The sequence below is a fragment of the Oncorhynchus mykiss genome, chromosome 6 (genome assembly GCF_057628025.1).
Source record: "Oncorhynchus mykiss isolate SJ-2025 chromosome 6, ASM5762802v1, whole genome shotgun sequence".
Classification (NCBI taxonomy): Eukaryota; Metazoa; Chordata; class Actinopteri; order Salmoniformes; family Salmonidae; genus Oncorhynchus; species Oncorhynchus mykiss.
Genome location: NC_143027.1, coordinates 73,969,346 through 73,995,355, shown reverse-complemented (window position 1 = coordinate 73,995,355; position 26,010 = coordinate 73,969,346). Strand labels below are relative to the sequence as shown.

Here is a 26,010-nt window from a genome sequence, read left to right as displayed (position 1 = left end):
AAAATCAATCTGGGTTAGTGTGATACACTAACAGGCAGACAAGAACGGGGGAAGTTTAGACATACTTTCATTGGCTTCTGCATTAAAAGGTATTGCATCACCATTGGATCTGTGATGGTGCATATAATCTGTCAGATGTTCTGTGTTGAGCTGTGGGATGGCAGAGCAAAGACGGTCATCTGAAAAATACCAGAACAAACGATTGGGATGCAGTTATACATTAGACCAAAATAAGGGTATCCCTCACCATACGCCCATGCCCGTGGTTGACGTGCCCGATGACTTCTAGTTTCGGTGTTTTTGGTGGGCTAGGATGAATAACGGGTTGGGTAAGTTAAATATTATTAAAACAATAGCTTACCTGTACTGTCCTATCGTGATACTGTCCTGTCATGGTATTATACTTGCACTGAGTTACCAGGCATGCGACTGGCTTTTACGGTGGAACATTAAACATATCGACAGCATATTTTAAGCTTGAATAGATAGGAGAAATAGGCCAGTCATAATGGTACCGTAATAAAATGAATGTGAAATGTATGTGTTTGGGAAGATATTTTTTCAAAAATGCATTATGACAATAAGATTCACCGAAGATCAAATGTGTTCATTTGATTTCAGTTTGGAAGTACCGTTTTCCCGAAGAAATAAACGCGTGTAAATCTCACGATCAAACACGAGATTTTGTAACTCCAAAATATTTGAGCTGGACAAACGAGCGACATCCAATGGATCGAGAGGGGATAGCCTGCCGTATACGGTGATGATCAGGTTAAGGTAAAAAACACAAGCTTTGGTCATACTTGACTTGTGACAGCCCTTCACTATCGTAGGGTAGGCTTAGGTGAGCATATTCTGTATCGCAGTGAATATACCAGTAGCCTACAGTCCAATTCAAATTCGTAAACATGGTCATAATAATAATGTAGCCCGTCCTAGTACACTACGTGCGCACTGACACTGAAAGCAATTGTCATCACATAACGGTAGTTGATATTGTCTGACTGAACCTTGTGGACGCACTGCCAAAGCGAAAGTTATTGCGTTTGAGGTATGTTATGAGCAACTATTGTGTTTTGTATCTTAAAAACGATATTGTAATGCATGATCTTTTGGACAGCTTAAATACATGCGTAAATAATCAAATGGATTTAGGTGCGGCTCTGTTGACTATTGAGTAGCTCAAATTATGCGCATCCTCCGATACTGTATGTGAGCCAAGATTTCAGCAATGTCATATAAACAACAAATCGATACCAGTTAGGTTACCATTATATTTTGATTACGACAGGGAATGCGTCAGTATAATTAGACTAGATTATGTTACACAATCTATCTGTCTAATTTTAAAGTCATTGATTCACCTGCTCCTTGTCTATCATGATGAAAATCAGATATTTGCACATATCCTACTGTGATGATAGCCCAGCCATGTATCATAACTTGTTTTACTTTTAACAACTTGATATTTTATGGCTAAAACAACAGCAGCCACGTTTGCATTCATTGATCAGGCTCAGTACACAATTGATATACATGATGACAATGACAGGTTATCAGTGAGTGACATTGACCTCTGTTAAGTGTCAGTGTGGCCGATCTGTATAAAATAGAGCAATAATACAATAATTTCCCTACACATTGATTCCATATTGGGAGGTTTAAAAGATAATTATACAATTTCATAAAAAGAGAAATGCCTTGCAATTCATACCTGCAAATCCACATATTATAGCTCTTATTGCCATCAGAAACATGAACAAGCTGGGAAGTGTGTAGTCCCCCGAGCATACAGTGCCTCCCGAATGGCACAGAGGTCTAAGGTACTGCATCGCAGTGCAAGAGGCACCACAACAGACCCGCGTTCGATCTCGGGCTGTATTACAACCGGCCGTGATCGGGTGTCCCATAGGGCGGCGCACAATTGGCCCAGCGCTGTCCGGGTTAGGGGAGAGTTTCGACTGGCGGAGGCTTTAAAAGTAGGCCGTCATTGTAAATAAGAATTTGTTCTTATTTACTTGCCTAGTTAAATAAAGACTTGCCTAGTTAAATAAAGGTTAAATAAAACAAAAATAATAATAATTCCAGGGAGGTGTTAGTGAAACACAGGGAGGTGTTGCACTGCTATAAAGCTGTTATTGACAGACAGCCAGGGAGTGGTGCTCACATTCCTTCTCTTCAGGAAACACATAGCAGCTCTCAGAGAGCCCCCTCAGCACTCATCATCACTCAATAGAAAAGACCCAATACATGGATGGTGCATCAGGATTAGGGGTAAAGAAAAGTAGCCTAAACACATTCAGATACATACCGTGCCTTCAGAAAGTGTTTACACTCCTTGACTTTTTTCCTAATTGTTTTGTGTTACAGCCTGAATTGAAAATTGATTACATTTAGATTTGTTTGTCAGTAGCCTACACATAATACCCTATAATGTGAAAGTGGAATTATGGTTTTAGAAATTTTTACAAATTAATAAAAAATAAAAATATGAAATGCATTGAGTCAATAAGTATTCAACCCCTTTGTTATGGCAAACCTAAAGAAGTTCAGGAGAAAAAATGTGTTTAATAAGTCACATAATAAGTTGTATGATTTCTTAATGACTTCTTCATCTCTGTACCCCACACATACAATTATCTGTAAGGTCCTTCAGTCGAGCAGTGACTTTCAAACACAGATTCAACCACAAAGACCAGCGAGGTTTTTCAATGCCTCGCATAGAAGGGCACCTATTGGTAGATGGGTATTAAAACTAAACAGACATTAAATAGCCCTTTGAGCATGGTGAAGATATTAATTACACTTTGGATGGTGTATCAACACACTTAGTCACTACAATAATACAGGCGTCCTTAATAACTCAGTTGCTGGAGAGGAAGGAAACCGCTCAGGGATTTCACCATGAAGTCAATGGTGACTTTAAAACAGTTACAGAGTTTAATGGCTACGATAAGAGAAAACTGAGGATGGATCAACAACATTGATTCAGGACATAAAGTTAATTGCATTCCCAAATGTTTTGCAGTATTACTGTATTGCCTTGTTGCAAACAGGATGCATGTTTTTGAATATTATTATTCTGTAAAGGCTTCCTTCATTTCACTCTGTAATTTAGGTTAGTATTGTGGAGTAACTACAAAATGTTATGTTTGGGGCAAATCCAATACAACACATTACTGAGTACCACTGTCCATATTTCAAGCATAGTGATGGCTGCATAACGTTACGGGTATGCTTGTAATTGTTAAGGACTGGGGATACAAAAGAAATAGACCAAAAGGCAGAATCCTAGAGGAAAACCTGGTTCAGTCTGCTTTACACCAGACACTGGGAGATTAATTCACCTTTCAGCAGGATAATAACCTAAAACACAAGGCTACACTGGAGTTGCTTACCAAGAAGACAGTGAATGTTCTTAAGTGGCCAAGTTACAGTTTTGACTGAAATCTACTTGAAAGTCTTTGGCAACACCTGAAAATGGTTGTCTGGCAATGATCAACAACCAGTTTGACAGAGCTTAAATACTTTTTAAAAGAGTAATGGGAAAATATTGGCCAATCCAGTTGTGGAAAACTCTTAGAGACTTACCCAGAACGCCTCACAGCTGTAATCACTGCGAAATGTGCTTCTACAAAGTATTGACTCAGGGGTGTGAATACTTATGTTAATTAGATATTTATGTATTTCATTTTCAATACATTTGCAAAAAATTCTAAAAACATGTTTTCACTTTGTCATTATGGGGTATTGTATGTAGATGGATGAGAGAAACAAATCAATTTAATCCATTTTGAATTCAGACAGTAACACAACAAAATGTGAAATAAGTCAAGCGGTATGAATTCTCTCTGAAGGCACTGTTTCACTGTGTACATGGATTCACTATGCCTGATTTTGAACAGAGGGCCACAAGAGTACCTTCAGTGAGGAGAGTGCTCAAATGATTTAAATTATGCATATCTTTTATGATTTTTTTATATGCTATTATCATTAATTCAATACGGATACATCTGTACCACAAGGCAGATTCCAAGGAAGAGTATTGAACACATTTTTCTCCTGTAGGCTATGTAATGAGTTATGGACTTAAATACACTTTAAATGGGTTGCTGTGAATTTGACAGTAGCGTACAGGCAGCTCAGTGGCAAGTAAAGTTCTGTATTTCATATAACAGTATTATACTGTAATATACAGAATCATAGCAAGTAATGTGTAATGACACACAGTACAATACTGTAAAATGTACCGTAAAAAGAATACTGTAAAAAAGTAAATGCTACCGTAATTGAAAAATAATGGATGAATGAAATTAATTGAGGGAGGGGTTTGTATTTCACAGTATTATACAGTAATTACAAGAGATTGCAAACAGGTTGGCTGCTAGGTAAAGTGTTTACACATTACAGTATATTCATGAATATTTTGTGTATTATATCACTTACACTTCTAGAGGCCTTAACAAAGACTTCAAAACTGGCAGTGACTACAGGGCCAAACAGACCAAAAGGACATGGCAAAATGCTCAACCATTTAAGGTTTTGGACTTGCTGCCACTCCGATCTGTCCCCTATACAAATTGATGGGGCACTATAAGGAGTTAAATTAGTACCCTTCTCACTCATGTGTGCAACCAATATAGCATATGACAAGGCATGCCTCAAAATACACTACATCACCAAAAGTATGTGGACAGAGGGCGAACAATAATAATTTAATGAATCCATTTAACTGATGTGAATGCATCATTTTGATATCAGTGATGATGATGCAGTATTCATCTCTCAGTGTTCATATGAAAGCCTATTGTTACTACATAATGAGAAGGTGTTTATCTACAGTTACAGTTGAAGTTGGAAGTTTACATACACCTTAGGCAAATATATTTAAGCTCAGTTTTTCACAATTCCTGACATTTAATCCTAGTAAAAATGCTCTGTCTTAGGTCAGTTAGGATCACCACTTTATTTTAAGAATGTGAAATGCCAGAATAATAGTAGAGAGAATTATTTATTTCAGTCTTTATTTCTTTCATCACATTCCCAGTGGGTCAGAAGTTTACATACACTCAATTAGTTTTTGGTAGCATTTCCTTTAAATTGTTTATCTTGGGTCAAATGTTTCTGGTAGCCTTCCACAAACTTCCAACAATGAATTGGGCGAATTGTGGCCCATTCCTCCTAACAGAGCTGGTGTAACTGAGTCAGGTTTGTAGGCCTCCTTGCTCGCACATGCCTTTTCAGTTCTGCCCACATATTTTCTATAGGATTGAGGTCAGGGCTTTATGAAGGCCACTCCAATACCTTGACTTTGTTGTCCTTAAGCCATTTTGCCACAACTTTGGAAGAATGCTTGGGGTCATTGTCCATTTGGAAGACCCATTTGCGAGCAAGCTTTAACTTCCTGACTGATGTCTTGAGATGTTGCATCAATATATCCACATCATTTTCTTCCCTCATGATGCCATCTATTTTGTGATGTGCACCAGTCCCTCCTGCAGCAAAGCACTTCCACACCATGATGCTGCCACCCCTGTGCTTCACGGTTGGGATGGTGTTCTTCAGCTTGCAAGCCTCCCCCTTTTTCCTCCAAACATAATGATGGTCATTATGGCCAAACAGTTCTATTTTTGTTTCATCAGACCAGAGGACACTTCTCCAAAAAGTATGATCTTTGTCCCCATGTGCAGTTGCAAACCGTAGTCTGGCTTTTTTATGGCGGTTTTGGAGCAGTGGCTTCTTCCTTGATGAGCAGCCTTTCAGGAAATGTCGATATAGGAATCGTTTTTCTGTGGATATAGATACTGTTGTACTTGTTTCCTCCAGAATCTTCACAAGGTCCTTTGCTGTTCGGGGATTGATTTGCACTTTTCGCACCAAAGTACGTTCATCTCTAGGAGACAGAATGCGTCTCCTTCCTGAGCAGTATGATGGCTGCGTGGTCCCATGGTGTTTAAACTTGCGTACTATTGTTTGTACAGATGAATGTGGTACCTTCAGACTTTTGGAAATTGCTCCCAAGGATGATCTAGACTTGTGGAGGTCTACAATGTTTTTTCTGAGGTCTTGTCTGATTTCTTATGATATCTTTGGATTTTCCCATGATGTCAAGCAAAGAGGCACTGAGTTTGAAGGTAGGCCTTGAAATACATCCACAGGTTGACTCAAATTATGTCAATTAACCTATCAGATGCTTCTAAAGCCATGACATACTTTTCTGGAATTTTCCAAGCTGTTTAAAGGCACAGTCAACTTAGTGTATGTAAACTTCTGACCCACTGGAATTGTGATACAGTGAGTTATAAGTGAAATAATCTGTCTGTAAATTGTTGGAAAAATTACTTGTGTCATGCACAAGGTAGATTTCCTAACCGACTTGCCAAAACTATAGTTTGTTAACAAGAAATTTGTGGAGTGGTTAAAAAACGAGTTTTAATGACTCCAACCTAAGTGAATGTAAACTTCTGACTTCAACGGTATATATACCTTGTACCACAGCAGGCTGGTGGCGCCTTAATTGGGGAGGACAGGCTCATGGATTAAGTGGAATGGTATCAAATACATCAAACACATGTTTTCCATGTGCCGGGAGTTTCCAGGAGCCGTCCTCCCCTCATCAGCCTCCATTGATATATACACTAAATGACCAGAAGTATATGGACACCTGCTCGTCGAACATCTCATTCCAAAATCATGGAGTTGGTCCGCCCTTTTCTGCTATAACTGCCTCCCCACTTCTGGGCAGGCTTTACACTAGATGTTGGAAAATTGCTGCGTGGTCTTGCTTCCATTCAGCCACAAGAGCGTTAGTGAGGTTGGGTGATTAGGCCTGGCTCGCATTCGGCATTCCAATTCATCCCAAAGGTGTTCGATAGTCAAGTTTTTCCTCACCGATCGAGACAAACCATTTCTGTATGGACCTCCTTTTGTGCACAGGGGCATTGTCATGCTTAAACAAGAAAGGGCCTTCCCAAACTGTTGCCACAAAGTTGGAAGCAAAGAATCGTCTAGAACCTCATTGTATGCTGTAGCGTTAAGATTTCCTTTCACTGGAAATAAGGGGCCTAGCCCGAACCATGAAAAACAGCCCCAGACCATTATTCCTCCTCCACCAAACGTTACATTTGGCACTATGCATTCAGGCAGGTAGCGTTCTCCTGGCATCCGCCAAACCCGGACTGCCAGATGGTGAAGCGTGATTCATCACTTCAGAGAATGCCTTTCCACTGCTCCAGAGTCCAATGGCGTCGATCTTTACCCCACTCCAGCCGGCATTGCGCATGGTGATCTTAGGCTTGTGTGCGGCTGCTCGTCCATGGAAACCCATTTCAGGAAGCTCCCTACAAACAGTTATTATGCTGACATTGCTTCCAGAGGCAGTTTGGAACTCGGTAGTGAGTGTTGCAACCGAGGACAGATGATTTTTATGCGCTGCGCGCTTCAGCATCATCTGTCCCGTTCTGTCAGCTTATGTGGCCTACCACTTCGCGGCTGTGCCATTGTTGCTCCTAGACCTTTCCAATTCACAAAAACAGCCCTTACAGTTGACCGGGACAGCTCTAACAGGGCAGAAATTTGACGAACTGACTTGTTGGAAAGGTGGCATCCTATGACAGTGCCACGTTTAAAGTCACTGAGCTCTTCAGTAAGGCCATTCTACTGCCAATGTTTGTCTATGGAGATTGCATGGCGGTGTGCTCAATTCTATACACCTCACAGCAAAGGGTGTGGCTGAAATAGCCAAATCCACTAATTTGAGGGGGTGTCCACATACTTTTGTATATATAGTGTATGTTAATGAGCCAGAAACAACAATACCATTCACCCACTAGTGGTCAAAAGATTTTTGGTGCTCCAAAGATATGGTACTGTTTTCTGTGGGGTGGAATTACAGTACCATTAGAAATACAGCAGATCTTTCCCCGCCCACAATATTTTCCACAATGCACCATAATTTACAGCATGCTGCTGTAAAACGTTTCAGAGTATTGATAATACCCAAAATGACCTTATAATTTACAGTTTTCCATTACAGTGTACAGTACAGGGAATGGTTGATGAGTTTGGCCAGAGATGTTATGAATATTTACAGTCACTATGTAGATAATTGTCTGATCAGGGAAGTGACATTGGAGTGGTTATTCACTTGGATCCCATCACCTCAGTGTTAATGGATGTTACATAGGTGTGCTTTCAGGGGAGACATCACCAGTGAAGTTTCTATTATTGTGACATCTCTAGAGATGTCATGCTTTCAGGCTGCCTTTTATCCAGTACCAACATCACTTAGCAGGGCAGGAGAGCTGTCCCTCCCAGAGAGGTATAGTGCTAACACCTTTCTGGTTTAAAAGCAAAATGGGGAGTATGAAAGGGAAGGAGGGGGGTTTAAAAAGCAGGAGAGCTGAGTGAACAAGAGGCGGGGTCCGCTAGGTTTGACTAATTGTGTTTTAAAGTGGGTCTTTGAGCACACAATGGGGAATGGGATGGTTTTTAGCTCCCCTGTGAAGCACCAGAGGATGAGAAAGTTGTCAGATTTGTAGGTCAGGCTGCAGGGGTTGGTGTTAGGCAGACTCAGAGCAGCAGCAATGATGGTGTTTTGATCTTGATTTCGCATAGTGTGGGTGTCTTACTACTCTTTGCCACAACTCTGTCTACATTACAGCAATGGGAGGAGTCATATCCCCCTTCTAATAGTGTCACTTTTTGCTGATGCATTTTAAGACAGTTACAACATGATCCTCCTCTCCAGTACTGTATATGGATTGTCTTTCCAGCCATGAAGTTAGTTTTGTTTCCTTGCAGTGTGCCATTTCTTCTCTTCTGCAATACTGTGATAAAGATAAAGCAGGAGTGTTTCCTACTCCCGTCTGGTGCTCATCAGAGCCTGACCCGGTTATGGTGTGCTACGTGAGCATGTGTGGCTCCAGAGGGACCTGTCCCCTCCTTGTGCTGATACAGGGATGTAGAAGGAGGTCACCAGCAGCCCACCACAGCCCACCACAGCCCATCCCATCCCAGGCTGCTCCACTCCCGTTTGCAGTGCTTACAATTTCCTCTAACATTGTAGGTCATTCGGCCTCTCCTTCCATTTTGGGAAGGGCTTCCGGGGATATTTCGTCCTAGAAAAAAAATAATTATCGTATCTCCCTAATTCCCAATTATTATGCACAGGCTTATTTAAGAAAAAGGATTATGTTTTTTTTGTGTGATAGAGAGGATGGATTTGAATTTGACACTCCTCTCCTTCTGTTCTGTTAGGAGTCCTACACACAGATGAACCAGGCGAGGAGAGGAGAGGAGAGCTCAGCACGCAGGCTGTCATGTAAGCCGTATTCTCTGGGGCCACCTCTCGGTGCACGCTGCTTCCTGCCGCAGGTAAAAGCTTCAGTGTGAGTGCTGCTGTGCTGTGTGTGAGCGTCAGACTGTGCTGTCCTCTCCCTCCCACAGCGAGAGCAGCTCTGCTGGGTACCAGCTCTACCGTTCACTAGAGGACACATTACCCCACTGCTGACATGGAGAAGGTAAGGCGTTCAACGTTCTATTAACATTCCTATGACACGGCTGACACAGATTACCTCAACTCTCTTTTTTCCCCACAAGCAGATTTTCTATTCTACTATTGTTTGTGCCTCTGTGTGTAGAGGCAATTGCAGAAATAGAATGAATGTATATGCGTGGACTTATTATTTGCTGTCTTAGCCCGAGGGTATTCAGACTCTCTCAAGTCTTTGATGTGCTTCAGTGTATTTCTAACGAAGTGAATATGAATATTTTTCCAAATAACTCTGAGGGGATAGTGTTGACTGTTAACTGTAATGTGATGAGGATGAAGAGGTACACAACACGTTCTAAAAGAAGAAAGGATAAACCTGTGGAATTGGCATGACTTCAGTATGACCTGTTTTGTTATATTGTTGCAGCTGTATTTTGATATGTGATTTCAGTACATTTGATTTGAATGTGCACTTCATTCTGTGCTACTAGTTGTCTTTAAGCTGCATTAAAAGGGAAATGAATCAGCTGGTTGAGCAGCTTGTGTCTGTGACTCTCAACATGGCTTCATTTTGAGGAACTTGATCGAATGCATCTGACATTCTCTGGGAATAGCTCAGAATGTGTGAGCATCGACACAAGTAACCGCTCTGAGGAGTGTGATTTAGCCCAAAGTACAGAGGGAGGTAACACTAATACTTTTGACATATGTCACCCCATCTTTATATCAGACGACCTTGTTGTTTTGTGTGTGTGCTTGTGTGCGTGCGTGCTTGGTGTGTGTCAATATATGACTGGTCTTCTCTTGTCTGTGGCAGCGTTGCGCAGAGTGCCCAGAGCCCAGGCTAGCCCAGAGCCTGTGTACATTCTGCAACAAGTGGCTGTGCTACCAGTGTACAGACATGCACCAGCACCAGAAAGCCACCCCTCAGTGCTCAGACCTGCACCAACACCAGAAGCCCTCTACCCAATGTGTCGACCTGCACCAGAGGGACCAGATGGCCCCCAGCTCCCTGCCTCCACCCGAACCAGGCAAGCATCTCTCTGTCTCAGACAGGTTCTCCCATCCCTCACTGCCTCTCCAGTCTCCACATCCGAGTGTCTCTGGCCGGTTGGGTGGAGATGGGCTTCGTTTCCCCGGGGTCGTCATCAGACCTCTTTGTGTTTCTTTGTTTCAACTTTTCCCATGTCTGTTTGTTAATCATGTCTCAGTAGGAATGATTGTGATGAATTATGCATGCAGCCTGTAATGGTTGGTGGTACAGTAATGGTTCCTGCAGACCCTTATGTATTACAATTCCTTTTATCACGTGGCCCACATTCAGAGAGTGAACTCTGAGAATGATACTATTTTTGTAGCAACAGTGTTATATTTTTTGTGGATGCTGAAAACGTTTCTAGGTCTCTACTCTTGAATGCTAAAAGGCAAAGTCATACTGTAACTCTGTGATCACATCTCACCTCTATTGCCACCTCTAAGTGTTGCTGTCTTAGTGTGTCAGTGTTTTGTTTTTGTGTTTTGGTGAGAACATCAGTTTGAAGTGTTGCGGGTGAGGAAGCGTAGCTCTGCAGGCAGGATGTGGTCACTCAGCTCTTAGCACTGGGGCTGTGCTATGCAGTGTACAGTAGGCCTTGTGGAGAGCATTGTGCAAAAGGCACTGCTCATTGGAGTGGTGTGTCCAGCAGAGTGCAGTAGGGTTGTGTTCAGCGGATAGCTATGTTCAGCTGAGACTTTAGTCAGGCTCTGTGGGCCTGTGTGCAGCAGTTTGCAGTGATGTGCTTGTTATGTTACAGGGTTGAGTTGAGCGCTTTACCGATCTGTTGAGTCAGTGTTTAGTTGACTGTACTAACTAGGGCCATGCTTAGCTGTGTGTGTGTGTGTGTGTGTGTGTGTGTGTGTGTGTGTGTGTGTGTGTGTAGCAACAGTTCTGTGTATTGTTGGGGTCTGTGTTTACTCATCGTGACACTGTGGTCTCTATCACGTTGTGATCTGTTTCCTGCCCCTTCTGGTGTGTGCGTTTGTGTGTGTGTGTGCGTGTGTGTGTGTGTGTGTGTGTGTGTGTTTGTGTGTGTGTACGTTTGTGCCTGCGTGTGTGTTTGTGACTGTGGGAAAACCTTCTGCATCACCCCAGAGTATAGACATAGGACCAACTTTAATGTGTACAGTGGATAGCCATCTGAACATCACCCAGAAATAAACACCAGAATCAGGATACAACAATTGGTTGTTATTGTTCTCAAAAGTCAGTTAAAGGCTTCAGTCAATTTGGGTCCAGTTTGGAAGTAAATAAACTAATGCCACTTGGTGATTGCTTGGACTCCGTTCCAAATTATACCCTATTATTACATAGTGCACTACTTTTGGCCAGAGCCCTATAGGGAACAGGTGATATTTGGGATACAACTTTAGTGTGAGGAAGTGATAACTTTTGGCAGGAAGTCTCATATATACTGCATAAGAATCACATTTCCAGCTATTTATACAGATAATTTGCATAGAGTAGGAACTCTCATTACATTGCAAATCAAATGACTAATGCTGCATTTATTTTTAAAAACATGGCCGTTTATGCATGCACACATGAAAGTCATTTGTTCTCTAGCAGCATTTGTTACTGTCTACATCCTGCGGTGTGAAGGTTTTGTTTGATTCTTCAAAAGCCAACCGAACTAAGTTATTAATATAGATTGGCACTGGTCTTTCATTTCTCCGATCAAAGACCTTCTCTCTCTGCCCTATTTTCCATCTGTCTACCCATTCTTTAAGCCCAGAAATATTTACTAGATTTAAAGGATGCCATATTTCCCCAGCCTAAACTAGTTTTGGAATGATGATGATACTGAATGACTCATGTAATGCATGTTAACTTGAGGCCAATATCAGATTCAACGTATTTTCCAACTCTAAAATAGAGTAGAGTGAGATTACAGATAACATTTGAAACTAAATTAAACAAAACACAACAGGAAACATTCAGCAAAATAGTAGTTTGTCTTGTAGATTGATTTGAAAATAGAATAAAACATTGATGTACATAAACTGTGTGCTGCCAGACATGAATGTTATGCAGTTGCCCTTTAGTAGGCCACTTTTGTTTACATGATGTGTCCTTGAACATTTGTTTGTATGATATATATTTGTGCATTTAGCAAATAAATGTACAGCACCAATTCCTCCCAATACCTTTAGCTGTACGTGTGAATTGCTTGTTTAGTCCTTCTCTGTGGTAACACTATGTTTCTCTCTCCCCTACCCCCCTCTGCCCGGCAGGCCCTGGCTTGTGTGGCCGCCCCCTCCTCATGTGCCACTCTCACAGACAAGAGCCCTTGGAGCTCTTCTGCGAGTCCTGTGACCTCATGTGCTGCAGCAGCTGTCACCTGTCCGCCCACAAGAACCACAGGTCAGTCCTTAGACAGGGCACAAGGGCATTACAGTGAGGGGCTAACAGCAGGTTAAAAACCTCCTGCGTTGTGTCTGGTGCATATCTTCAACCTACCTAATTCTAATTCAGTCCATATGATACATTGCCCTGTTGCCTGTGATTTTGCAGTGCATTAGTGGTCCCAAAAGTCCCTAACGTCATACAGTAACTATCCCTCAAGGAGATGCTTGAAATGAAAGGGTGTAAAGTGGTGAGGTTAAGTGGTGTTTCTATTGTATTATTTGACCCACTGTGATATCTGTTTGTCCTCAGGCTGGTGCACATTGGAAAGGCCCTGCAGGACCAACAGTGGCAGTTTGAGAGCCTGATGGCTCAGGTGGAGGAGAGGAGGTCTGCAGTGGAGAGCACAGCCAAACAGATAGAGGACAGGTAAGCTCCGCTTGTACAATACATTACTGACAGATGTGTAGAATGATCAGAAGTATACGCTGATCTCATAAAGCAAGTATAAAGCCAACAGCTGGTGGTCTCAGAAACCTGGCTCAAATTTACCAGAGCAATTTTGACGACATGTATATGTCCTCTCAAAGATCATATACAATACACTCTCCAACTCTGAATGAAATGCCCATCTAACATATGTAAAGCATCCAAGTGCAATAAAGCATGTATACACCACAATCCATCAACTGTTTTGGTTTCTCTGTCAGTAATCAGAATGTCACTTTCTCTGTGTTCCTCTCAGGCTGCACGGTGTAAAGGTCACGCAGAGGAAGGCTGAGAACCAGATTAAAATGGCAAAGATGATTATGATGAATGAGCTGAACAAACGGGCCAACCTATTAATAGAGCAACTGGAGGTAATGATTCTCTCTCTCTCTCCCCTCAGTCTCAATGTTTCCAGGGGCATTCATCTGTTTCCAGTGTCTAGCTGACCATGAATGTACATGTTCCCAATCAGGAGCGCTCCCAACATTATCTAATCAGTTCTGACCGCTCGCAATGGAGAGGCAATAATGATCTGTCAAAAAAGCAGGGATCTTAGGAATGACATCCGGTGAAAAACAAGCCATTGATTAGCCCCTCTCTTTCCATCTGTAATTCACTCTCTCCGTGCCAGCAATTACACGTGAGCATGTTTCTGTCTGCCTCTGTGTGTGTGTGTGTGTGTGTGTGTGTGTGTGTGTGTGTGTGTGTGTGTGTGTGTGTGTGTGTGTGTGTGTGTGTTTGTGTGTGTGTGTGTGTGTGTGTGTGTGTGTGTGTGTGTGTGTGTGTGTGTGTAGAAGATCTCGGAGGACTTCCAGCGGCGTCTGGAGGACCAGCTGCAGGGGGCGATAGAGATGTGCAGCCAGCTGGACCACGTGCAGAACTTCATCAGCTGGGCAACGGCCCACCACCTCAAGAACCCACTTCTCCTCAGCAGGGAGCTGGTAAGTCTGAAGGGACAGAAGGGTGGGCTTGCGGGTCAAACACAAGGCCATTTTTTTGCCGCTTGTAAAATGCAAGGCCATTTTCTAGTCTCATTTAAAAACAGAGAAATATATATTTTTTGGAGTTGATTATGGAAAAAGGTAATTTGGGCTTTTACATTACGCCTGTCCTCGTTTAGATTTCTCTCCAGATGCAGCGCCTGCTTGAACCCCCACTACACTCAGACGCCTGGCTCCCTGTGAAGATCAAGTTCAACTGGGATGCCAGCTACTGGACTAAGCAGATCTCAACTTTGGGTAAACTAAGGCTTAAAGGACTTGGCTGCAGTAGCTTGGCTGCAGTGACTGGTTGTAAACTGGTTGTATGTAATTATTGAGTGCTGCATTTAATGCCGTCCTACTGGAGACCTGGCCTTATTCCTAAACTACAAGTATCTCTGTTGTTCTAGGTCAGCTCACTGCCGAGGGGGGAAATCGCTCCTACTCTGAGGGCGTGGCCTTCCCCAGCATCCTGAGGCCCCAGCCTATCACCTGCTTGTCCCTGCCATCTGTGTGCCATGGAGGGCGGGAGCAGAGCTGTGCCTTCCAGGCCTGCTGTCAGCCCCAGATGTGCTGCCTCCACTGCATACCCCCACAGCCAGCTGTGCAGCTGGACAAGACCCAGCGGGAACCCAACGCCTACTCCGCCAGGTGTGCCCAGTCCACCCTCAGCTCTCCCTCCCTGGCCCTGCACCAGAGTCAGCTGCTCAGGTGCTGGGGCCCTGACAGTCCTCCAGGTCCACCAGCTGTGGTGCCCTCCTCCATGCAGTGTCCCCAACAGCAAGAGCATCTCGCGGCTGCTGACCCAGGCTTGCTCAGCTCCAGCTCCAACAGTAGAGGTCTTGGACTTCAGCCCCCAGCCACAGCCCTCTACCAGCTTCAGATTCAGCCACTTCCTGAAACTCATGCACAGCCAGCCACAGATGGGGCCAGGGAAGGCCAGGGCCAGCAGGCCAGCAGAGAGAGAGAGCAGACTCCTGGGCAGCCAGCTGTGGACAGAGAGGTGTTGACAGAGCAGATCCAGGAGGGGAGCAGGGAGAAGACACATGTACAGACAGGGGTGGACAGAGAGGTGCTGACAGATGGGATCCAGCAGGAGCAGCAGCAGCAGCAACAGCAGCAGCAGCTGCTCCTGTCTCCCCTAGTGGCCGAACTGACAGTGGAGCAGCAGGAGGAAGAGCAGCAGGAGGCCAGGACTACACATCCATCCAGAGACTGCAGAGATGGCAGGGTGAGTTGACCAAAACAACCATATCAACTTAGTAAAGCTGTCCATGTTTGCTCAGCGATAGTGCACTTTTGGCCCACGTCGGAGTTCCCCTATTATTGTCTGTTGACCAGAGAGTTATATAGGTCCCACAGCCTAATTTTTATTTCACTCTGTTGACTCCACAGTTGTCACACTTGTCCCTCCTCATTCTCTATGGCCTTATAGACCTCACCACACACTGAGCTGAGAGGTGTCAAAACGCACGGTCTTGCTCACAAACACCTCTCAGACTAACAGTAGCACACATGCCTCAGCCCTGCCTCGCTTCTGGCCAAGCACACATACACGCACACACAAACCACAGGTCACACACCTGTCCTGAGGAGAATAGTGCAAGGTACAGCCATTGTTTCACTTCGGTTGTGCATTATGGCAGAATAAAAAGCCAATGGGTTGAGGGAAGGCTGGATACAGTAAATTGGTTTCATGGTGTTATAATTGAAGCTCAAAGCACATTGTACCGCAGGGAGCTTCGCATTATTGCAAGTCTTAAACCCAGGCTGACAGCAGTATTTCCTGTCTCAATATCTACATACAGCGGATATTGAAAAAAATTCTGGCAATAACTTTGTTTACGCCAAATTATCAATCACAGTGGTTGACAGCTGCCCTGAAAACAGATGGTGCTACAGAAACCTGACTGGCTTCCATTTGAAGAAGGGACTATGCTTAAGAAAGAGGCACACTAACACAATCAAAGCACCAGCTATGCTGAAATATATAAAAAGACTTAAGTGCAGCGTTGCAGTAAAGCTAAAAAAAGATTCTACTGTTTATTATTAGTACCCTTGGTACCAGGGATTGAGCAACCGAATGATCACCGATCAAAAATGTTCCTCCTGCATGATTACAACAACAGAGGCACATGATTTCCGCCTTGCCAAGACACAGTGAGTGAAAGTGAGAAGAAAAAGCGCTTGGGCACAGCCACATACGTACTTAACCTGGTAATAATGAGACACTTGGGGAATTGGGGGAGCTGGGAGGTTGATTTCAGCTCTGAGTACACTTCTCTCAGATACATCCCTGTCTTCTGTCTCGCTCCCTCTTCCTCTAGAAGAGGATTATAGCTTTTTTCTCCACATTTAGACTCCTTCACACCTCTCCTCGGGGCGCGGATCAGGTAAGTGTTTTAACCGAGTGGTAATTATGAGCACATGCTCTGTGTCAGCTGGTCTAAATCTCCATGGTGTGTGGCGTGCTGTGAGAAATAAGACAGAGAAAAAAAGGGAGGGAAGGAGAGGTGAGAGGAAGAGGAGGGGTGAGAGGAAGAGGAGGGGTACTGAGACACAGGCTGGTGCTCGAGCTTTGTCAGGCGTATGGCTGCATTAGCACAGGGACACAGTTGCTGGGGGCTTTTTGGAAAACTCACATTAGTGAAATGATGATGAGAGGAGGAGACCAATGGAGGAGAGACAGAAAGAGAGTCTAATCTGTGATGTGCTAATGCCGCTTATTCAAAGGAGCCTAGCTAACGCACTTCTGATGGTGGATTTACATACGATAATTGGTGTTGTAACTAAGCCCTTCATTATCAGTAGAATAACGGTGTTGTGAGCAGTAGTGTGGGTCATCTCTCGCTGAAATGAATGGGCTTTGCAGCGATTGCGTTGTTTTTAATCAGACAGGCAGAGCTCACAGAATGGATTCTGAGTGGCGTCCTTCGTGCGTGCATGTGATACTGAAGGTTGTTCCGCCACACACCTCCCACTACCGCACTGTCTCTCTGTTGCTATGACATGAATAGATGCACCTGTGTTGTATGATGCTCAGTCAGCAACAGTAGAGTGTGCTGAGGCGGTCTGCCTTCGTGTTTCTGTGTCCTGACAGAGATCCACTTCACTGGAGATGTCTGTGACGACCCATGGGTTCAGTGTTGATGCTCAGAGCAGCAGGCCCAGCACACTGTGTGGGAGGAAGAGTCGATCCCAGAGCATCCCACCAGAACTGGCAGGCCCCTCCAGCAGCCCTTCCACAGACAGGCCCCCGGGGGCCACCCACAGCCTAGCAACAGCAGCCGTGGAACAGGGACGCATGGCAGACCAGGTAACCTATTAATAAACAGAGACCTGAAGCCATAGAGATCCTATAATTAATGTAATTCTATACAAAAAAAAGAACATTGTAAAAGAAAACAATATTCCAAATACTGTATCTATTACAATATGTCAGTTATTTTAAGGCGCAGTCTCAGCAGTTTTGGATTTGATTTTAAAGGGATACATATGAATGTGGTAGAAAGGTTTGGCTCTCAGACTTAAAACCTTGTTCTTGTTTCACACATGGCAATGTAAATTCTTTGCAGAGGGTAAAAGACATGACCAAAAAAACATTTGCAAACAAATTGGACAAAGTTGCTAGTGTTGCTGTTTAAAGGTACATTTATCTGATGACAGATGTATTCTTTTAATTGCATTCCAACAAAATTAACTTTTTGGGTCAATCAGATTCCAGGTTTACGCGGCAAAGCCTTGTCTTGTTTTTGTCTCTGCAGTTGACTTTGTAGCATGATATAGTACAATACCCATAATGTTTTGTAACGATATCTGGTTTATCTTACTAAACACGTTCCTAAAGCTAACACTAAGGTGTCCCTCCTCCTTATTCTTACAGACTTTGAATGTAAAATATGGTTGGTGTCTGTGCTTGATATAGTAGTTGATGTTGATTATGACTGATTCCCCCCTCATCAGGGTTTCATGGATCTCAGGCGGAGGAGGCTGTCTTCTGATGGAGTGATACGATCTGTGGCCTCCTTGGAGAGATCCTTAGCCACTCCTCCCTCCAGAGGCCAGCCCAACCTACGCCTATCGCCTTTGACCATCTACAAGACAGAGCCTGGTACTGAGCCACTTAACTTCCAAATATTATAAATTTATCATTTATTATTATACAATATACATTTCTCAGAGGATTTATTTATTTATGTATACACTGTACACTGCAATTCAGATCTAGCTGGCAATATTGTACACCATGGCAATAATAAACATCACATCTCTCTCTCTCTCTCTCTCTCTCTCTCTCTATATATATATATATATATAACTGTAGATAAATATGTTCTGAATATGTAGTAACAACATGCTCTCATATGAACACATGACCACTGAGAGATGTATACAGTATCATCATCACTAATATCCAAATTCTGCTTTCACATCAGTTAAATGGATTCATCAATTATTATTATTCATCAATTCATTATTTCTCCTGTTTACCAGATTATGTCTATGCATATGATGAGACTGGGCATGACGTCAAAGGAAAATGCAGAATACCAAGAAAGACTCCAGACAACAGGTACGTTCTATTAAAGCATCATTAAAAACATGTCAAAAGGGGAAAAGCTACAGTTATGTTGCTTCACCACTTCCCTCTTCATACATCAGTGACAGGGAGGTTCAGAAGGAACCTGGGAGTTCCAGTTCCAAGGTTCCAGTGGTGTGTTTGGAAAGGCTGAAGATCCTGGTGTCTCGGATCCCACCACAGGGGCGGCGACAGAGTGACCCTCTGCCAGACACTGCAACAGAAGGACGAAGGAAGGACAAGGTGACTGAGGTAGGCTCCACTAAAACATCGTGAACTCTCTTCTCTTCCAGAAAGTCTATGATGTCAGATTTTCATAACCACAATAAACATTATGTCTGAACTAGTTTTGACCACCAGCTGGTTCTTATAAGCGGCAGCAATTAGATCAGAGAAGAGGCTAGGTCTGAACTAAATTGCACTGTGTTTCAGATCAGGGTAAAATACTACTGGCATGTTCTAAATGTCAAACTCTGTTCTTTCTCTACAGGGAATATCAAAAGAAGCCAAGGTCGCAACGGTCAGCCCGTCTCTGGATAAACAATACTCAGAGAGACACACTATCAATCAATCTCTCCCATCTCCAGTAATTAATGATTGGCCTGAGCATGGAAGACACAGTTCTCACAAAGAGCTCACACTGCAAGTACCCGCCACTGATCTTGTATCACCCCCACCTAAACCTTTCTCTGCACCTGACCTTGACTCTGACTCAGATCCCAGGTCAATCTCAGAAACTGTTTCTGACCCTGAACTGGACTCGGACCCACAACCAGAATCAGATCCCCAGCAAGAGTCTGATCCACCAGCTGAGTCTGCATCAGAGGCTGATCTGGAATCAGTTGCTGATGAGGAATCTCCTGATGAGGCTGCTACAGAATCAGAACCTAGTGTGGAATCAGAACCTAGTGTGGAATCAGAACCTAGAGTGGAATCAGAAGGTAGTGAAGAATCAGAGAATGGTTTAGAATCAGAGAATGGTGAAGACCTGGATGCTGATGCGGAATCGGAGGCTGATATGGAATCAGACCTCCAACCTGACCCTGGTTCAGGCCCCCGTTTTCCATCTGAAACACGTCCGGGATTAGATTCAGACCTGGAATCAGACTGTGCACAACCCCCTGAATCACAAGGGTCTGCAGAATCTGGACCAGATCTGGAATCGGAGCCAGACTCAGTCCCTGACCCAGCCTTTATCAGTCCTGACCCAGGAGTGGAGTCCCGTCTAGCCCAGAGGGCTCTGCCTGCAGACCCTGGTCCACAGATGCATTGTGAAGGAGCCGAGCAGGCCCTGCCTGGGGCAGAGACCATGGAGATGGAAAGTGAAGACTTCTGTGCTGTGTGTCTGATCGGAGGAGACCTTCTGTGCTGTGACCGCTGTCCCAAAGTATTCCACCTGTCTTGCCATGTGCCAGCTCTCCTCAGCTTCCCCACGTAAGTCATCTAATCACCATAAGCCATAGACTGTGTCCCAAATGGCATCCGATTCCCTATATAATGCATTACTTTTGACCAGGGCTCATAGGGCTCATTGGGCTCATAGGGCTCTGGTCAAAAGTAAAGCACTATACAGAGAATAGGGGGCCATTTATGACACCTCACTTCTCTCATCCATCAGTCTTGTCTACACTACTGCTCAGTGGTTGAGGATAACCAATGTCTGCCTCTGTGTCCTCTCCTACTTCAGGGGTGACTGGGTGTGTACCTTCTGCAGAGATATCCAGCAGCCAGAGGTGGAGTATGACTATGAGAACCAGAGGCTGGCTACAGAATGTTCAGGAAAGCCATTGCCTCATGGGCTCTCTGCTTGTGACCAGAGAGTAAGTATTATTCTTCATTATGAACATTTTAATCAACTGACACTAGACTCAACATATTACTGGTAATGACCTGTCAGTAGTGTCAAGGAGGGCCCAATGTCTTCTGTAAGTGGGGTTTCACACCTACTAGTTACAGTAAATGTTATTTATCGTAAGAAATCAATGTTGTCGTCCCTCTGTAGAAATGTGAGAGGTTGACTCTGTTGATCTGCAGCAACATGCTAAGTGCTCCCTTCCATGAGCCGGTCAGTCCACTGGTAAGTGATCCCAATCTTATTATTAATCAGCATGTTAGTATTCACAATACTCTGCAAAAACACAGTGATCTGGTTTAATAAAACGTGTTTTGAAACCTAGGCTCGCCACTACTACCAGATAATCAAAAGGCCCATGGATCTGTCTGTGATCAGGGCCAAACTCAGCAAGAGGAGCACTCACCACTACTATTCACCTGAGGAGTTTGTGGCTGATGTCTCCCTCATGTTCAGGAACTGTGCAAAGTTCAATTATGTAAGTGATATAGATTAATAATAATATTTTAGTGATAGAGGTTAAACTGTATATATTGACCACTGTTTCAGTGCTATATTGCAAATGCATATTTTATTGTATCATTTACATTATTAAATGGCTCACAATGCAATTGTAGGTACTGATCCGGGTCACGGTAGTAAAACCTGAGATGAGCTGTGTTTCATTTCTGGTTTCTCTGTCTGTCCTCCAGCCGGACTCAGAGGTGGCCCAGGCAGGTCGCAGCCTGGAGATGTTTTTCAGCTCCAGACTCAGGGAGGTGTTCCCAGACAGGGCCTTCCCTGCAGCCGAGGATGACTCCGACAGCGATGAGTATGACGAGGTGTACAGAGCAGCTGAGGGAGGCTTCCCTTGGCCAGAGAAGAGAGAGCAGTGCCACAGGAAGAGGAAGAGGAGGCACTCTCTCAGCTGGAGGAAGCATAACTTCTAGTTGTAGGCAGTGGAGCAGAACATATCACTGGCTATTTTGAAGGACAGTATGACATGATATTGCACTGGACGTTTCCATCCAAGAGAGGAAGCTGAGTTTTTATGAAGGGATTGTATGTACATATTTACATTTTGAGAATTGTACTTCTTCATTATAAAGGTTATTTGGCCTGGTATTTGTGTCAAATATTATTGTATAACTATAATCTGACATACATCTTTATACTTATTATGCCTTTATAAACTGCGTTTCTGGTATTTGTTTTTTGTTTCAGATATATTTGGAGATTCTACCTATATATGTAGATTCTCCATCATATATACAGCAAGACCTATAAGGTCAGTATTAATAAATGGTAAACATATTTATAAATGTTAAACTCCACATTATCTTGTTTTATATATTAATATTGAGTGTTTTTAGTGGCTAAATGATTGCAGGCAATTAGTAAATACAGACTATTAATGTTAATATTTCTGTCTTGCATTTTATATTTATATATATGTATCTCTGTCCTATATGCACTTAAAGTACAGTATAGAACGTTATGTACGCCTACCTTTTTATACTGCAATGATTTGAGTGACTGACAGAGGGCGCCCTTTCTTCAGCAGCAATGACTGAGCACAAAGGAAAAGGTTAAGTTCATATTGAACCAAGGGGGTATTCAAAGAAGATTAAGATAAATATAAAAATGAACATACCTTTAGTTGAAATTGCCACAATAGTATTGCAAGGCACGTATGCTTTAGATTTGCATTTATTAAATCGTAATGAAATTATACTTCATTAGTATAAGGCCAGTATTAGTAATGATTATTTCTCAGGCTTAATGGGAGTGGGAGGTATTTGATCCAGTGTGAATAAGTAGAAAGACCTAGCGAAGTTAAGAGTGACTTAAGAGGAATGTTATGTTATTTCAACTTTCTGTAGTTTCTATGTAGAATGTACATGTTAGTTTTTCATTTATGTAAAGTGGCTGCTGCAATACGGTAGAGCTGGCTGTATTTTTTTAAAGGTTGCTGCAAAATAATAGCTTAAATTAACTGTCGGATCAAGCTAAGTTTGCAATTTGAATAAACAAACGGACTTAAAACGATTGTAGGTATTTTTTCTCGGTAGTATTTCATTTGGACTTTTCAATATGGAATATCTACGCTTCCATCTCTAATATTGAATCCTAAACGCTACAAAGACCCTCTCAGAGTTGGCTGGTATCAAGAAATGCCCATTTAATAAAGAATAGTTGAAAAGAAAAGTGCTCTATTTGAAACGGTCCTTGCTATTCTTCTACGATTCCTTTTGATTCCTCATTTCTATTTTGTCTGAAGTTATTTTATGGGGTTAAGGAAATAATAAATGTCTATCTTTAGCCGACAAAGGCATGTTTGGTATCAACATAGTCTTCTTGCTAGTTACTACCTAAAATATATGTAATAAGCTTAAAGGTATGCTGAGTCATTTCTGGAGTTTCTGGGGGATTTGACAGAATGGGGTTGTGATTAGTTACCGACAGTCAAGTGTCAGTCAGTGTCCCACCTCTTCTCCATATGGGCGGTGTTGCTGTGGACTTGACAAGATGCAGGATGCATTGCCAGAGCATCAGTGGGTATTAGTGCAGAAGACTTCTCAGGATTGTGAGTTTGTTCAAATATTTAATTTACATGAAGACATGAAAGAAAAATAATCTCCTAAAATAACCACATTTATGTTGATGTAAGCTATTTCACAACTTCTTTCATCTTCCTTTATTTACAGCAGCTTGTCATATCCAAGAAAGATAACATGCCTTACTAAATATTTCATGGCGATAAAAAAGTGTTTAAAAGTTGCTGTGTCAGCCTACCATGCAAACTTTCCTCAAAGCACTGATTCTGTTTGTCCAAGACTTTTCTTACCTAAAAGTGATTTTCTCTTAATGAGTTAGCACATTATGTGTTGCCTGGAACCCTTCAAATCATTCACTTTGAGTGTAATCTTCCATTAAAGGTGATTCACAGGGTCCTTTTGGTTGCTTATGGTTGAGGGCAGTGAATGATGTATGATTAATCCTGGCTCCCTTTGAAAACCACCGGCTAGCCCCGACCAATTCTCTAATTCAATTATCCTCGAAAGTCTTGATTGAAACATCATGCAGACATTAAAGCATTCCACACTGAAATGTTTCACTAAAGGCACAAGAATAACAGAGCAGCCTGGTGTATTTGTGGTGGATGCAGGGCCAGCTCTAGCCTTTTGGGGGTCCTAAGCAAAATATGGTTGGTTTTACAACAAATTTCCTGAAATTCTACACATTTTCAAATAGGGTGGAATTTTTTTATTTTTTATTTTTAGGCTAAATTCCTGCAATTCTACACATTTTGTCATGACTTATACCATGTTAATATGATATCTGAGTGAGAGTGACTAACAAAATCAATTGAGGCCCCCTGGGCATGTGCCATGTGTGCCCTGTCGGTAATTCGACCATGATTATGATAAGATATACTAAATTAGTCCATGCAAGATGGAAATGAGTCTTCTGCTTTTATCCAACCTGAAATTACAAGAGAAAAACTGCTGATGCACAACCAAATTCTGAAATGGCACCTAATGTTTTCTACTATTCTAACTCTCAACAGTAAGTTGAAACCCCGACTGAGTTCCTAGAATTATTTATATTTTATTTAAAATATGTGGATTGGGGGTCCCCTAGCGGTCGTGGGGCCTTAAGCGGTTGCTTATGTCGCTTATATCTAGTGCCGGCCCTGGACTGTAATGAGCCTGATTCTGTGAGTGGTGAGCAGTGAGAAGCGATGCTGTCTTGACTGTGGGCTAGCTAGCAGCAGACTGGTGGGTCTTCGCATCACAGAGAGGGGAGTGGTCTTTTGGACAGCTCAGACATTTCCATCATTGACCATAACTCATTGCAATCATGGCAGCCTATTAATAATGATAGGATCATCTTCATGTGGGAGAGTCTGGAAAATACTTTAGCAGAGTTGTGAGCCATGGACGTCACAAGAAGAAACAAGATGATAAAACACACTGTAGTCTTGGCAAAACAATCTCATATTATATTAACCACCATCATTAAGTATTAACTAAAGAATACGATCTATGCTCCTTTCATACTCTCTCTAACCATACGTTTGAATTTTTTAATCAAGGAAAAGCATGATGGATTTAATGGATTTGCATGTACAATGAAATAACTTTTTGTTGGACAGTCAATCCATGTAGTTAGGCCAAAGAGGCGTCTTTCAAAAGTTAAGAAATCCTAAGCCCCAAATTCAAATGAAAAATGCAAACTAGGTACGAAGTGAGGAGCATTTAAAACGTGCCAACTTTAGCACCTAGAGGCAGACCAGCAGAGATGAATTTGTATCAAAAGACCTCTCACATATATTCCTGTGAAAAGATTTACTGGATCAAGAGTGAATTCCTTGCCCCTCCAAGCGGTTACAGTTCTCCTTTGATGAAAGGAACCAAGCTGGGTTACTTGTTCCATCCCAAGATATCATCTTTCCTTCCTGAGAGAAACACACATTTGCTCTTAGTAAATCTTATTATTCTAGTGAATCCTGCCCCATCACCCCACAGATGCGTTCCAAATGGCATCCTATTTCCTACATAGTGTACTACTTTTGACCAGAGCCATGCGAGCCATGGTCAAGAGAAGTGCACTATACAGGGAATTGGGTGCCATTTGGGATGCACACTCTCACTCCAATAGACTCATTCTGGTTCATCTCTACAGACAGTATCCTGATGAGTCTTCAATCAGATCAGAGTGCTGTCTGGGAGAATTCCCTCAATACCTGCAGGATTAAGACGCTGATTGTCTGCCTGCTGTCCTGACAATGCTGGAGGGAGATGCTGCTCCCAGGAGGTTCTCATGAAGACAGACATGATGTAATCAATCTGCCTGCAGCGTTTAAACCTCTCTTTATTCTGGAAATGTTGCTCTACTCTTGGCCCCTGTCTCATGTCAAGAGCACACCACTTCTTTCTTAACATTACCAATAAAGGATAACATTTTTGCGGGACTAGTGGTGTTTTTTCCACGTTTTTCTGCTAGTAAATATAATGTGATTACTACTCAACTTTAGGGGAATGGTGTAGTTCATAAAAGTTCCAATCCTTATGAACTACTTCCTTACTTTATTTGGTAGTGTGATGCCTGTTTTTGATTAGACACACATATGGGAGCATGGATTTATTTTAATAGGAAAATTGTCAATCAGTGGTGAGTGTTTTGTATGTAGTGAAGTCAAATGTTATTGTTGAATAACAACAGTTCGACCGATGCATTCGGGGTATTAGT

At 42.7% G+C, this 26,010-nt stretch overlaps 1 protein-coding gene across 5 annotated transcripts; it reads left to right on the top strand.

The window, feature by feature from the left end:
- Window positions 1–22,800, top strand: trim66 (tripartite motif containing 66). 5 transcript variants are annotated; one of them, XM_036980945.2, is made up of 20 exons: window positions 12–329; window positions 622–777; window positions 9,259–9,375; window positions 9,448–9,521; window positions 10,311–10,524; window positions 12,764–12,893; window positions 13,188–13,304; window positions 13,621–13,735; window positions 14,159–14,305; window positions 14,485–14,602; window positions 14,755–15,575; window positions 17,445–17,660; window positions 18,308–18,455; window positions 18,839–18,917; window positions 19,007–19,175; window positions 19,414–20,357; window positions 20,611–20,743; window positions 20,926–21,000; window positions 21,101–21,253; window positions 21,468–22,800. In XM_036980945.2, the coding sequence occupies exons 4-20, from the start codon at window positions 9,513–9,515 to the stop codon at window positions 21,702–21,704; spliced, it is 3,825 nt and encodes a 1,274-aa protein (XP_036836840.2). In that variant the 5' UTR covers window positions 12–329; window positions 622–777; window positions 9,259–9,375; window positions 9,448–9,512; the 3' UTR covers window positions 21,705–22,800. The 5 variants fall into 5 exon arrangements, with proteins under 5 accessions (XP_090094966.1, XP_090094969.1, XP_036836840.2 ...); XM_090238840.1 differs by lacking the exon at window positions 622–777 and having other exon boundaries at window positions 1–329; XM_090238841.1 differs by lacking the exon at window positions 12–329 and having other exon boundaries at window positions 770–1,051.
- Window positions 22,801–26,010: the final 3,210 nt, after the last annotated feature.